The sequence below is a fragment of the Argiope bruennichi genome, chromosome 2, assembly GCF_947563725.1.
Source record: "Argiope bruennichi chromosome 2, qqArgBrue1.1, whole genome shotgun sequence".
NCBI classification, from domain to species: Eukaryota; Metazoa; Arthropoda; class Arachnida; order Araneae; family Araneidae; genus Argiope; species Argiope bruennichi.
The window spans coordinates 71846844-71861154 of record NC_079152.1 but is presented as its reverse complement, the minus strand read 5'-3'; the positions used below and the strand labels follow the sequence as shown (position 1 = coordinate 71861154).

Sequence of the window (14311 nt, the reverse complement as noted above, 5' to 3'; positions counted from 1 at the left end):
AATATTTTTTGTAATTCCTTTATTTTTCACTCATACTACACATTGTCATTTTAAATTTACCCATTTTTACTGTACTCCAGATATTTTTAATGCTAGTTCTCCCATTTCTTGTTACTCTATATGTATTCGTATATGTCATTTCTTTGTTTCGTTCAACTGATTGCTGTGTATTTTTTAATAGAGTCCAAACTGCCAAAAGGGCCAAATAAGCTCTAGAAATGGTGATGTGGTGTTAAATGTTAAGCCTAAAACATTATTATATTGAATGTATTGGATTAAAAAATGAAAGTGTTCTTTTAACTTTTTTGATGGCAATAACTTTAATATGAACACATTTTTTGACATAGTTCAAAATTTCCTAATATTTTTGAAAAATAAATTTTTATAAAACAAGGCAGGCATTTATATAGAAATCTGAAGGCATTAGATACAGTAGATATTTAAACATAATGTTTAATTAGAATGTATTGATTTGTTGAATTAACACAAAACGTTGACATCGAGGTGAGCGACGATAATGCTATTATAATATACAATTCTTAAATGTTGCCAATAGCAAAAGCTATTTTTTTTAAATTTTCAGTTGATGAGAATCTTTATGGAAAGTTTGTTGCCAAATCGCAAGTAAATGATAACAAAAAAAATATTCAAAAATAATTACGACAGATCAAACAGTTATGTTTTTTTTTCTTTTTAATTAAAAGGCACATTCACAAGAACACATAAGGCAACTTATTTAGCAGTTGTACATCTTCCTGACTCGAGTCACATCGGACTGTGTCATGACCTGCTTGTCAAAGGGGTTGAGCAGTCTTTGTCCGTTCTTGGCGACCATAGTGGGAGATCCATCCTTGGAGAAAGCATCATTACCGTAGATCATGATGGATCCATAATCGAAAGTTGTGTAAAGAATGTTCTGGCTGGGAGCCAACTTGGCGAAATTGAATTCCATGCCTATTGAAAATAATGGAATTTAAGAAAAACTGGGCGATGACAGTGTAAAAAAAAATTATTTTGTTTGTACTGTTACAAAAGAATTTTAAATTATTTTTAATATATTTTCTTTTTGCGTTTGATACTATTCACTTAATGAAGATTTATTTTGATTAGCAAATTATTTTTACTTGATCATCTATCATGTGCAACCGACCCCATAAATGCTTCTCACCGATTTTCATATCCTCTTTGATTTCTAAAAAAAGGTAGAAATTTTACTATTTTAGTAGCTTTCTTTTTTATCAAATGTTTGGAATCCCCCAATTCAGTTCTTACAATCGCTTCTTGGAAAATACTTACCGCCGTACTGATCTCTCAGGTAAATTGCTCTCGGAATTACAGTACGATACCTTTACCGATTTACTTCGTTTGTTTCAATAATTGATATTGATGACTTCTTATAATTAAAATATCTTTTATTAAAAAATTTTCCATAAGTTTAATAAGAAAAGCTAGCAAATGACACTAAAATAACTTTCGCTATAGATTTTTATATTAAAAATATGTTTTTGAGCTGTTATCTTATTTTTCTATTAGTTCTTTGTATATGTTTAAAAGAGAAAATTAAATGTTTTGAAATAAGAAGCGAAATATTACTTTTGAAAGCGTTAGCATTTTGCATAGTAAGAAACTTATTAATTATGAAAATTTCGTAAAGTATATATAACATTTATAGAATATTATAAATTTAACAAAGTATATATAAGATAGTATTTACAGTATAAATAATATAAAACCAAATTTTCAAATTCAAGCCATGATTTTTTTTAAATATTAACATTAATGATATATAATTGGAGTCATCTGATTCCTGTTAATTTCTTTTATTGTTAGAGAGCAGTATAAATATGGCTGATTGGATGTATGATGGAATAGCAGATAAAGATGCTTTATTTTGCACTAAGACCCGTTATAACGCACAGACAAAGCGTGCATAAAAGAACATTTGCAGCATGCAGAAGTACACAAATAGCAAATATGTAGTAGTCAATCGAAGTAGTATAAATGTTCAAAAAAAATTATCAGGTGATCAATATCAAAAAAGAGACTGGGTTCAATAACTCCATCTGTTGTCCTGACTTCTGACACACTAGTTTGAAGGCCCTCCTTTATAAAGTTCAGTGTTAATTCATCTAATGTTTTAGAATTCGAGTCTAATTCAAGTTAATTTTAGTCCTAACAGAGATATCATCAAGATTCTCGAATATTCTCGGTTCTTCATTTTGTCACCAAAGACACCACATTCGACATCAAGACCGGGGTCCCTTATCCAGTATCCAGTAGACATCCATTAAAAATCAATCTAAGACTTAATATGCTAGAAAGAAGTGATATAAACTATGAGTCAATATACGCTTATCATTGTTGCATTGGAGTTTAGAATTCTCCAATTTTAAGGATAGGATACCATTATGATTTGTACGTAGAATAGACAGTGAACGATTTATTTACCTTTCTGGACATTGTTGACGTAAATGATGAGATAATCATCTCGGTCAGACCTGTTCTGTTCGTGGTAGAATCCGAGAGCGTGTCCAAATTCGTGAATGGCCGTTCCCACGAAAGCGCATCCGTTGCCAAGAGAAACTGGTTGCTGACCGCCAGTCCTTCCGACGTGAGAATAGCAACTGGTAGAAAGAAAACACAAATATTCATCGGACGATTTGACACAACAACAAATGAAAAAGTGCATAGAGATTGATTGATTGATTCATAACTAAACAGCTATTCCACAAAAATTTACGAAATTCCCAAAACTAAATATCTAATTATTATCTTCGAAGAAGTGATTTTTCATTTGATTCATTCATTGATTTTGTTTGAATTCGTTATCAGATTTTCAAATATTTGATTAATAATTAATTTTCATTCTTATCAATGTTATATAATTAAATGATAAACGGAGTTAAAAAAAATAAATAAATAAATTCTTTTTTATTTAAAAAAATGATTTTGAAGATTCATTGCTTTCCATAATCCTTATTTTTAATACAGATTGCATTAGTAAAATTTACTTATTTGGAATTGTAGATAAACGTGCCACTGTTAAAGAGTGCTGAATTTTAATTCGATTTATTGAAGGCTTCCTTCATTTTCGAAAACAAAATGGTATATTCAATGTTTTCTTGTTTATAAAATTATAAGAAAAATGGCTATTACTATATACTTTTAGAATAAGTAAATTTAAAAATAAAACATTGCACGTATCATTTGTGTCCAATAAATGGTATGCATTTCCTAGTTCATATTTTTTCCTCTTCATATGTAATTCTAAATTATTATATAATGAAAACAACAAGTGCAAAAAATCATTAGTAAAAAGAATTTTTTAAGCGGAATCTTTTTTGACGACAAGTTAAAAATGTCCTTTTATGGAAGAATACGTAAGTAGCAAAGTCAAAATCAAAGCCTGATCTTGCCACTTTACAGAAGCATTCATAAAAGTGATATTATATTCTTGGCATTTATTTAAATTAATTTTTAGTTAATAAAATAAAGAAATTGATATAGAGAGCACTATTTTGTAATGGAACAAATTACAAAGTGAATACCTTTTACTGTACTGGTATTCGTAGTATGAATACCAGTACTAAAGTTTCAACTGAACAATAACAAATTCAATCTAACATCATTAAATATTCACATTCGAATAAATATTTATAAATGAATAAAAAAAATGTGTAAAATATGATTTTTTTCCATTTTCTAAAAAAGTCTCAATATCATAATGTAGTCATGGAAATTCAGAGTGAAATGATATTTGCTATCACTTTCGCTATAAGTTTTAAATCGTAATTAATACTTAGGAATTATCTTTTTTATATTAATATTAACAAAATTGCCTTATTGCTTTACTTTCAGCATTTCACGTTTATTTTATTCTTGTTTTGAACTTTACTCCCTGATATTATTTAAAGAAATATTTCCATTTTTTTAAAGGAAATAAAAAAAATTAAATTTACTTTTGTATAATTATTATTTTTAGCAGCTTGGACTTTAAAACACTGAATAATTCTTATAATAATTTTATGAAAAGTTTTAACCAATTTTTGCTCAGATTCATCTGGAGTTCTCTATTGTAATCGAAAAGCAGATGGCAAAAAGCTTTCTTAAGACAAGAAAGGGACACTAAAGCAGCGTTGTCTAAATGTTGTCCCTATGTGACAACCATTCACCATTGTTCCTGTTGTGGTCTCGTAATCTTTTTGCAGCAGGCGTGGCCTTCTATTGCGTGCAATAGCTGGTCTCGTGTGAACGCAGCTTTATGTATGAAACGCGGTGTGTAGGTGTTACTGTTATTTCTATGTCCAAAACTGGAATATGCGATAACTAATCATTTCAAAATTTATCTTATAAAATCTGTAATAATAATAATAATAAATTTACCCTTGTCCAGCAAAGATCCTGATGTAATCGTTTTCATTGGTCCTTGGGACGAAGCGCACACAAGTAGTCTGGTGGTAGTTCTGGAAAGCCCTCTGGATGAAACCAGTGTTGGATTCTATTTTGAAGGATATTTAAACATAATTATAATAAGCTACTTTCTTTTGAAAAATATTTAATACACTACTTTCTTTTGAAAAATATTTAATACACTACTTTCTTTTGAGAAATATTTAATAAACTATTTAAAAAAAAAGAGATGAAAATAGATATTAACAGCAAATTTGCAACTGAAGAACGTTATAAAATGCTTTTTTTTCATTCTTCCTAATATTAAACTAAATTTAAAACAATTTAATAAAATGGTTTTGAATACTTGCAAATCACGCAATCTGCATAAGGGAATATCAGCGATTTTTAATTACCTTCGTAGAGTATTTAGTTAATGATGATGTTGGGAACGAGATTACTAATAATATTTCAGCTGCCGCTCATTTCATTTAAAGTCAAGTCACTCTGGAGCCGAATTTGTTGGAACCTTTTCGCCTTATTGGGAGTTAAACTGAAGTGAGATGGGCTTCGATGGAATGAAAAGAAAGAATGAGACGAGAAAGGAGAGACTTTGGTTTTGTTCTGTGTGTGATGGCCGAATCTTGAACTCTTTATCTTTAGCAATTTTAAATTAGTTTGATTTTGAAAACCCCAGAGTATCTTAAAATGTTAAACCTGTTTTTTTATTTATGTTTAATGTTAATTGTTGTCTATGTTGTGAATAAATGTCTTGTTTGCTTTTAAAACTATGTTTTCCTTCTCAAAACATTCCAACCTGCTTAAAATTAGTTAAAAATAAATATATGTCTGCTTGATACCTTTCAGTCTAATTAAATACCTACAAATTAACATCGGATGCCTAAACTCTGGAAGCACTGATGCTGTACTGTTCGGTGATAATTCACTTTCATTGACAGCTTCGTAATGGGGATGCGAAGTGTTGTTCGTTTACGTTTAAGTAAATCAAGCTTTTCTTTAACGGTTAACACTAGATTTGTCCCTGATGCTTGATAACTGAAATTGAACTTGTCTTCGCATATGGCTAAAACTACTTCGAGATTTGAACGCTTTAAAGTACAAACGTTTGGTTGAAATGACTAAAATTTTAAAATTGTTCTCAAAATCAGAAGAGACGTACTCCTTCAAGAAAATGTCTGACCGCTACATATGTGGAAGAAGGCCAGAGGGATGGGCCTATATCAGGAATACGACAGGAAGATAAGATCCTGCGAACTGATATTTATTGGTAGAAAGGTAAGCTGCCCGGTCTCTCTGGTCATCTCTCTCCAGGTTGCCCAGGGTGGAGAGGATGTTGGGAACGAGATTACATATAATATTTTGGTTGACCAGTTTGTAGCATCTGTTTAAAATTAGTTTGTTTTGAGAAAAATAAAGAGATGACGGTTGGATACCTTTCAATCTGATTTAATATCTACAAATTAACAGATTCTAAATATTTGAATTTTAATCCCCTACAACTTATACAAAACTTTTATCTAAAATTAGAAAAAAATAATTCGGAATATAATATTTTTATTTATTTAAATTTTTTCTCTCTCAGTTTTAGCGTGATATATTTGTATCAGTATTTTCTATGATGTTGGACTTCCGCTTTTCGTGATGAGCTTGTTCACGTATCCCTTTCCCTTACCGTGAGTTTGTAATATATAGGTATATTTATTGATGTGGCATTTGCAAGGGCCTTTTGCTAGATTTCATTTGAAATTTTCAATTAATGTCCACAAAACTATTTAACCCTTTCACTACTAAACCGGCCCAACCGGCGGCGCAAATTCTATTCTGAAGGGTCGATATATATTTCAAATGTGGATTTCAGTATGCAAAGCGAGAACATCTTTGGTGAACTTGATGAAATATCCTGCACTTCTCGTTTGAAACAGCAGCCAGCCAGCCAGGATAGAATTTGCACGGCTCCATGGCCAACTCAGTAGTGTAAGGGTTAAACAGATGTAAAAACTATAGTTCCAGAAAAATCAGTATGTATTATTTCTGAATAATGTAATGAAATAATAACATTTATTCTATGTAACAACAAATAATAGTTGTTACAAACTGTATAGAATGAGTTTTAAAGGATAATTATTCAAATAATTGAATATCATTTTAATGAAATTAGATTTTCTGCCTTATGCAGCTCAACGCATAAAATATAAACAGTAACTTACGAAGAGAGGAATCAATCACGTAGGGTACTTTGGCACCAGGCCATCTGTAGTGCTGTCCTGGAATAGCATTACGCTCGGCGTCCTATAATAGACAAAAATGAAACATAATGAGAAAAGGAGTTGGTATAAATAGAGAGAGTTAGAGATTAAGATAAATTCATAATGCAAATCAAATTTTTTTTAGCAAATTTTGAACTGTCATGTCACATCATGAATCTCGATTGAAGAATATTTGGATTAATATTTTTATATCATATCTTGCTCAGTCAAGTGATAAATTTTAAGACTCATCATATTCTAACTTAAGTATTTTTATAACACTCCATAATAGGAAATTTCCAATAAAGTCATTACCTCCAAGCAATCGAACCAAAACCAGCCTCCGCATTCTATATTTTTAAATAAATTGTGACCTATAGACTTAATTTTGATAATTATTTATATCAAATTAAAAATAAATCTCTATAGTTAATATATTTCATTGAAGTAGGTTTCTGGAAATACAGACTTTCTTCTCAGATATCTCACTAAATTTGTGCAAATGATTTCCGATTAGGTTGATTAGAAAAAGTAAATGATACAATATTTATATAGAGCATTGTTTTATAAAATCATTTTCGGTTTTAATACATTATTAAATTATGTTTTAAATTTATTTGTTAAATATTTTTTTGCGCGAAGCCAAATTAAGTCAGTGATAAAAGAAAGAACGTTCTCTCTTTCTTGTTCTCTGTCCACGTGATAAATATTTGGAAAACTTATTTTACTTTATTTGCTGCAAGAACATACTTATAAATTTGATCAGACCGGATTCTAAAAGCGATATCTCATTGGCTATTCGAACATTATTGGAATTACAAAATATTACATGATAATTGGTTGGAATTCCTGCAATTTTTTTTCATGCATTCTCAAAGAAAGATATAGAATTAAGAAGAAATGAGATTATTTTTTCTGTTATACCAAGGCAACCAACAATGAGAAGACTTTTTTACATCTGTAGGATGGATATATTTTAAATTTTGATTTTTTTTAAAATTTTGCATTAATAATTCGTTATTAATGATTTTCCAGCGTTCAGTTTGAACTTGTTACTTAACGTCAGATTTTTTTTAACTATTTTGGTTTAAAGCAATTAAAATGCCTAATCATATATTTCTCGTTCAAACTGATGGCAATAAATGGCACACAAGCAATATTGTGTGAGCCTTGAGCATCTAACCAAATATTTCTCGTTCAACCTGATGGCAATAAATCACACATAAGCAATGTTGTGTGAGCTTTAGCATCCAACCAAATATTTCTCGTTCAACCTGATGGCAATAATTCACAAACAGGCAATATTGTGCGAGTCTTAAGAATCTAATATATGTTATATTTAAGACATTAATTTGACAGATCGAAAAATTTTGCTAAAAGAAGCAAACTCTTACTGAGCTTGCAATTAAGCAATAATTTGAATCTGTGTTTGCAAAAATATTCCAAAAAGGGCTGTGTTTATTGAAACTTTCCAGAAAGACATTACTGCATAATATATGCAAACGAGTGCTCAAACTCGGGCCGCGGTATCCTGGTGGTAAGGTTTCAGATTCGAGACTCGATTCCACTGAAAGACAGTCGCGTACGCGGGTCTGGTGAAAGCTAAATCCAATGGGGCCAAACATTCTCCCATGTGGCGGCATGGAAGTTTGTAAAGAGAGGTTAAAAGTTTAGGTGTATTCCTCATCTTCTGACTGCGGGTCGAAGTTACGGGGTCTGTCTCTAAATAGCTTTAGTGTTGCTTTAAAACGTGGCGTTAATTTAATCTCTATTGTCTTTTATAGCTTCTATCAAAAGTCTGTATTTAACATTTAATTCTGCCTCTTTATTTAGTCAATACATAATTAATAAACGCATTATCTTTCAAAAAACCCAACAATTTTACAAAACATGTCATAGTTTTTTATTGGCATATTTTAGGACGTTTTGACATTCTATCTAATAAGAAAATACAACACGCTTCTGAAATTTAAGATTAATTCACAATTTAATTAAAAAATTATTTAATACCTTTAGAAAAAAAAGAGTACAATTTTTTTAAATGATTTTTTAACCACTTTACTTAAGTTTCCAAATAATTTTGTACATCAATTATTTATTATTTAACAAACTTATAAAAAATTAAATTATTATTTTCTTTATTTCAGACCTTTATTTTTTTCAAAAAGGAGAAACAGACTTTTATGTGTAAAAATATCTTATCAAAAATTGTGTTTTTTTAATTTATGATCATGAAGTAAATAAAATGTTGTAATCGTTGAAAAATTAAAACTCGATATTTTTGATTAATCTCCAAATTCAGACCTCTCCGAGTCCGAAAAATAAATTGTTGAAATTAAGTCTCTCGGCTGTCCCTGAAAAGGTAACAAAAATCACTTCAGTTAGCTGATGTAGACTTTACACCAAATTTATCGATCTTTCAAATTTTGAATGAAATCCATTCAGAAGAACTTTGCATGTATGTCTATATCTCTAAATGCAAGGGATCACAGTAATCACAAACGCAAAGAATTGGACAAATAAAATTTAGTTTACAGATCTAGTATCTAAATATTTATCTTATTATGTATTTCTTATTAAACTACTCTTATTATGTTTCCATCTAAATCCTCAACTTGTTGGTCTGTAGGTCTTCATGCACGTAAACGCAATGATTTAAATAAATAAAATTTGGTGTGTGATCTTGTGGCTACATTAGAAATTCTCTGTCAAAGTTTCTGTTTAATCGGTCTAAGAATCAGTCCAAAGAATATGTTATTTTTTAAATATTTTTATATTTGGTTATTTATTATGTATTTATTTATGTATGAATGTATAGTAGGGATTCATGGCCAAATAAAAAAAAAATATCTCCAAACATTGCGCTCTGGATTCGACAAAGAAATTATAGATCCGTGTGAAAGATAGAAGTTTCGTAACTATTATTTGTCAGTGCCCTGTAAGGTATTTATTCATTAACTTGCCTAAGATCTACAATTTTGGTATAAATTTAAATTTTTGGTATAATTTTTAATGATTTAATTTTACTATACCATTACCAACTGGAGAAATTTTGAAAAGACCACTGATCGTTGGTTTGGAAGTAATTGTAATTTTACAGCTATCAACTACTTAAATGATTTTCTTGTGCCCCTAAATAAATTGGATAATGCCTTGTAAAATAAAAAAATAAAAAAAAATCACTACAAACGTGAGAAATATTATGAGATAAAAAAAGCCTTTATGATGCGTTGTTTTATGAATTTATAGAGAAATAATGAAACGTTTTGTGATTAGTAATATATTTAGTAAACAATTATTAATAATTTTGTAGCTATTTGTAAAAACTAAAAAATACTCACGAATGGACCATTGATTCCTGCCATGTCACCATCGTACAGATCAGGATTCTGCAGAGCCCTCCTCTTGGTCTCTGTTAAAGAATAGAGAATTAAATCATGTTTTAAATCATGTATATAATTTGTAAATTCATTCAAGATACTTTTTCAAAAAATACATTCTCAAACAACTAAAGAAACTAAATTTTTATACAAGAATTCTTTCAATCAGGGGCGTAGTAGTGGTGAGAGATTCGCAGGATGAATCTCCTGAAAAAACTGACGTTTTAAATAGGCAGCTTTTAATATTATATTTTTATTTAGATTTGCTTCCGTAAAAAAATATTTAAGTTTTAAAACAATATGGAGTTGAAAAAATGCCCAAAAAATATATGAATATCACCAAAACATAATACTAGAGTACTAAAATGCCCCCTCCCTCAAACCATGTTTTGTTCCTCGCATTGTCCACGTGTGTTTGGTATATTTACTTCAGACTGATCTGACAACCATGTTTTCAAACCATACAAATGTTTAATTAATCTTATTTAATTAGTGGAATGCTATATTGTATATTTTTCTAGCGATTTCAATTCTATTTATTAATTGTGCTAAAATTATGAGACAAATTTGAACGGATCTAAGCAACAAAAGATAAAAGCAACTAATGACTTTTCTACAAAGGTTTCAAAGGATGCAACTCTTGAAAAGTTTGAACTGAGATACAGATGAACAACCAATTTTCCAACAGTATTTGTATATACTGAAGAGAAGAGCAAAAATTCGCAGTCTTTTCATGCATTTAAATCTGAGACATTACTGTTAAGATGATTTTTCAAAAAATTGTGCTATAAAATTTTAAAATCATTTGTTATAATGTTCTATATCTTATTCATTATGCCTCTCTTGCTTTACCTTTAATTATAAAGTACTAAAAGAATGGTTTTAAAAAATAATAAAAGAGGTTGAATTCAAAACTATTCAGACAGTCATCAATTCCGTTGCGTTTCTCTCTATATAAATATTTTAAACAGCTAAGAAAAGTGTTTTTTAAATCCGGTTTCCGAATCCAAAATTTTATATAATTATGAACTCAGTTATTCAACTGAATGATTATGAATTAACTTCAATATTATCCCTCGAGTATCCTTTCAAAGATCCTTAAAACTCCATCCCTAAAGGAAATTCGTCGTTACATAAAATTAATCTCTTCTGTCACTAGCTTCAAAAATATTATAAATAATACTTTTCTCCATTATTATTTTTACATTTTGTATTAAAAAAAGTCTGAAACTATTTTTGCGTCTAGTGAAGGAAGATTTTCAAATATAATAAAGAAAATCGCGTCAATTTATTTCTCTCAAGTTTTTAACTTTCAGAATTTTAAATCCAATTTCGTATAATTCTTAAAATATATTTCCATAAATAATTCTTTTTAATGAATTATGTAAATTTAATATCTGCTATTGATTAGGAAACTCATATCTTCATAATACACAATAAAAGTGAATCAGTTAATTTATTTTAGTTATTCTACTTTTTATTTTTATTAGTTTCCAATTAACCTAATTGCTAAAGTTAGATATTCCTTTGTTACATACAAAGATAAATTATAAACGCAGTATCTGAAATCCAAGCCTAGCAAATAATATTTGGTTTTAATGAAATATAATAGCTTTATTTTTATCCGGTCTCATTTATATATTTGTAACCAAAGAGCAAAACAAGATTTGAAAACTTTTTCTTTCATATGTAGATGATGGATAAGATTTGAATTTTATTCTTAAGACCTTCTTTTTCTTTTTTCTTTTTTTTCATTTCAATTTTAAACAAGCTTTTTTCATATATGGCTGAAATGAATGTATTTGTATTTGTAAGTTAACTGATAGTTAAATTTTTGCTAGGTGTGGTCATTTCATATCCATATTAAATGTTATCTATTAAATCACATGTTTTCTTCATCTACAATCTTTTATTTTTAATGCTAAAAACTTAAAATAATTTTTGAACATATTATTTAATTTCCACCATTTTGCAAAAATAGCTCTCATATTTCTTTTAAGCCATTCGAATCGCCTTGTACTACTTACAGACTGTAATGAAACTAGAAAAAAAAATTAATAGTCACACCAATACATTTGTAGTTTTAAAAGAACTCATCTCATCTTCTCTTTAAATTCACATCAAAAAGCTGCAATAGTATGCAACTAAAAATATGTAAATAAAACATAAAGAATAAAAAGGAAAATCTGTGTACTTGAACAACAGTTTAAGAGATTGAAATGGAATTGTCTCTGTGGAATTAGGATTGGGCAGTTGGAGTTATAAATATACGTGATATAAACCAGAATTTTTATAATTTTCATATTACTAAGACCAACGAAATACAATTTGGTTTTAATGGTGACCAAAAAGAGTCAAGAAAAAACTTTGCCAAACTCTAAAAATATGCTCAAATGCATTATTATTTATTATGAAAAATGGACAACGTGCGAATCACATGCTATATAGTTTGACGATTGAAATCGCCGAATCGGTGAAATTTTTTTTTTTTGCACGTTGTGGTCGGCGTTACAATCGACAAGTACCGCCAACGAAAATAGATATCAAAATCATTAAAAAAATTGCTTGAAATAAAAACACAAAAATCACATAAACTGTGTGAGATATGACCTACGTCTATTAAAATTAACTGTTAGAAAGCATAACCTTTTCTAAACGATAACTAGCATTTGAAAAGTATTCTCTAGTTCTAACTTTAATCAATAGATGAATATGATATCATATCCTGCTCCTCATCCTCTAAACTGCCATTGTAAGCCAAAGAGAAAAACTGACATTCCGCAAACGAAATAGATCTGCATTTAGCAACCACAAATGATGAATTTCCGTTGAAATTCTGTCTTAAATCATAAATCTTCCAGGAGCAAAAATAAAACTTTGATACAAAATAGCATCGTTCCTATTAAAAATGAAGAATAAATTATAAAAGTAGAATTTAGGCAAATTTAAAGATCAAGCATAAATCGTCAAATTGTTTCATTTCTATTAGATGAAATATATCGCAGTAATTTTCAATATTTTATTCAAATTTTATAACTAATAATAAAAGTAAATTAACCTAAATACTTTAATTATACCATACTTCAAATTCTTAACAAGAAATTTGAATGTTTTTCAATTATTAATTCATGAAAACAATCCACTTGATTTTTTAATGCAATTGATTAGTTTAATTAACATACCATAATCAATATCGGCAGAAACTGCCACAGCTAAAGCGAGAACAACTACCAAAACCTTCATCATGAAATTCTACCAGCTATACGTGGGAACAATAATTAATTGTCATGCATACCCTTAAATACCTCTTTGCTTATCAGTTGCCATGATATTCAACAGGTGGCCTACACCTTCATCCTGTTTGTAAATGAAAATAGCGATTGTTTATCATTTGCAGGCACCTGTTTGGTAGATTAAGGAGCTCCAGAAGAATTACTTAAAGATGAGAAAATTGACAAATTAAACAGAATAATTGATACAAATTATCTTTTTTAGAATCAGCTGGATGAAATAACACGACGTCAAAACTATGTAGAAGTTGCAAACTTTTGACATTTAAAGATCGAGCTGATATGATCAACATTTGACCTAAAATAGGATGCATTTAATCTTTCATCTTAAATTCCATTTTTAAGAACAAGTAAAATGCAAGCGATTTCTGTATTTTACTTGCATTTCCAAACTTGTATTCCAAATATTTTTAAGCAAATGTATATTTTGATATTGTTATAATTTTAATTATTTATGAGTAATTTTTTATATAAAAACTTTTTATTTGATCGCATTTGGTCTTTTATTATAATTTATTCTAATTATATGGAAGCTTTACATACTAGTAAATTTTTTTTAAAAAAAAAGGAATTGCATTTTAAATTTAGGTTGTAATTTTTCAATAAGGTTGCATTGTTTTAAGGTGATTCTTATAATTTTTACATTTTCACCGACAATTTTATTTATATATGTAAAAAATTCACTTTGCTAGGCCTGATACAGATTGATATTTAAAAAAATTTTCATCCATTTAAATAAATGCAATTTGATCTTATCTTCAAAAAATAAAATAATTGTATTCAAAATTTTAATTTTGAGGAAATGTATATAATTCTATTACAAATAAATATTCTTTTATTTTGCAAGAAAAACCTTATAATAACTTCGGGTATTTTTTCCCCTTTTTTTTTTATCAAAATGTCTATTACAATGCAATATTTTGCTGTCACTTGATAAATGTTCTATTTCGGTTGATAGTTTGCCCTTTTATTACACACACTCATT

General features: G+C 28.7%; 1 protein-coding gene across 1 annotated transcript; it reads right to left on the bottom strand.

The window, feature by feature from the left end:
• Nucleotides 1-675: 675 nt before the first annotated feature.
• On the bottom strand, nt 676-13335 carry LOC129961875 (astacin-like metalloprotease toxin 5). Its single transcript, XM_056075490.1, has 6 exons — nt 13219-13335; nt 9998-10068; nt 6618-6699; nt 4384-4498; nt 2449-2624; nt 676-954 (listed from the first exon to the last, which is right to left on the bottom strand). The coding sequence occupies exons 1-6, from the start codon at nt 13280-13282 to the stop codon at nt 737-739; spliced, it is 726 nt and encodes a 241-aa protein (XP_055931465.1). The 5' UTR covers nt 13283-13335; the 3' UTR covers nt 676-736.
• Between the last annotated feature and the right edge of the window lie 976 nt (nt 13336-14311).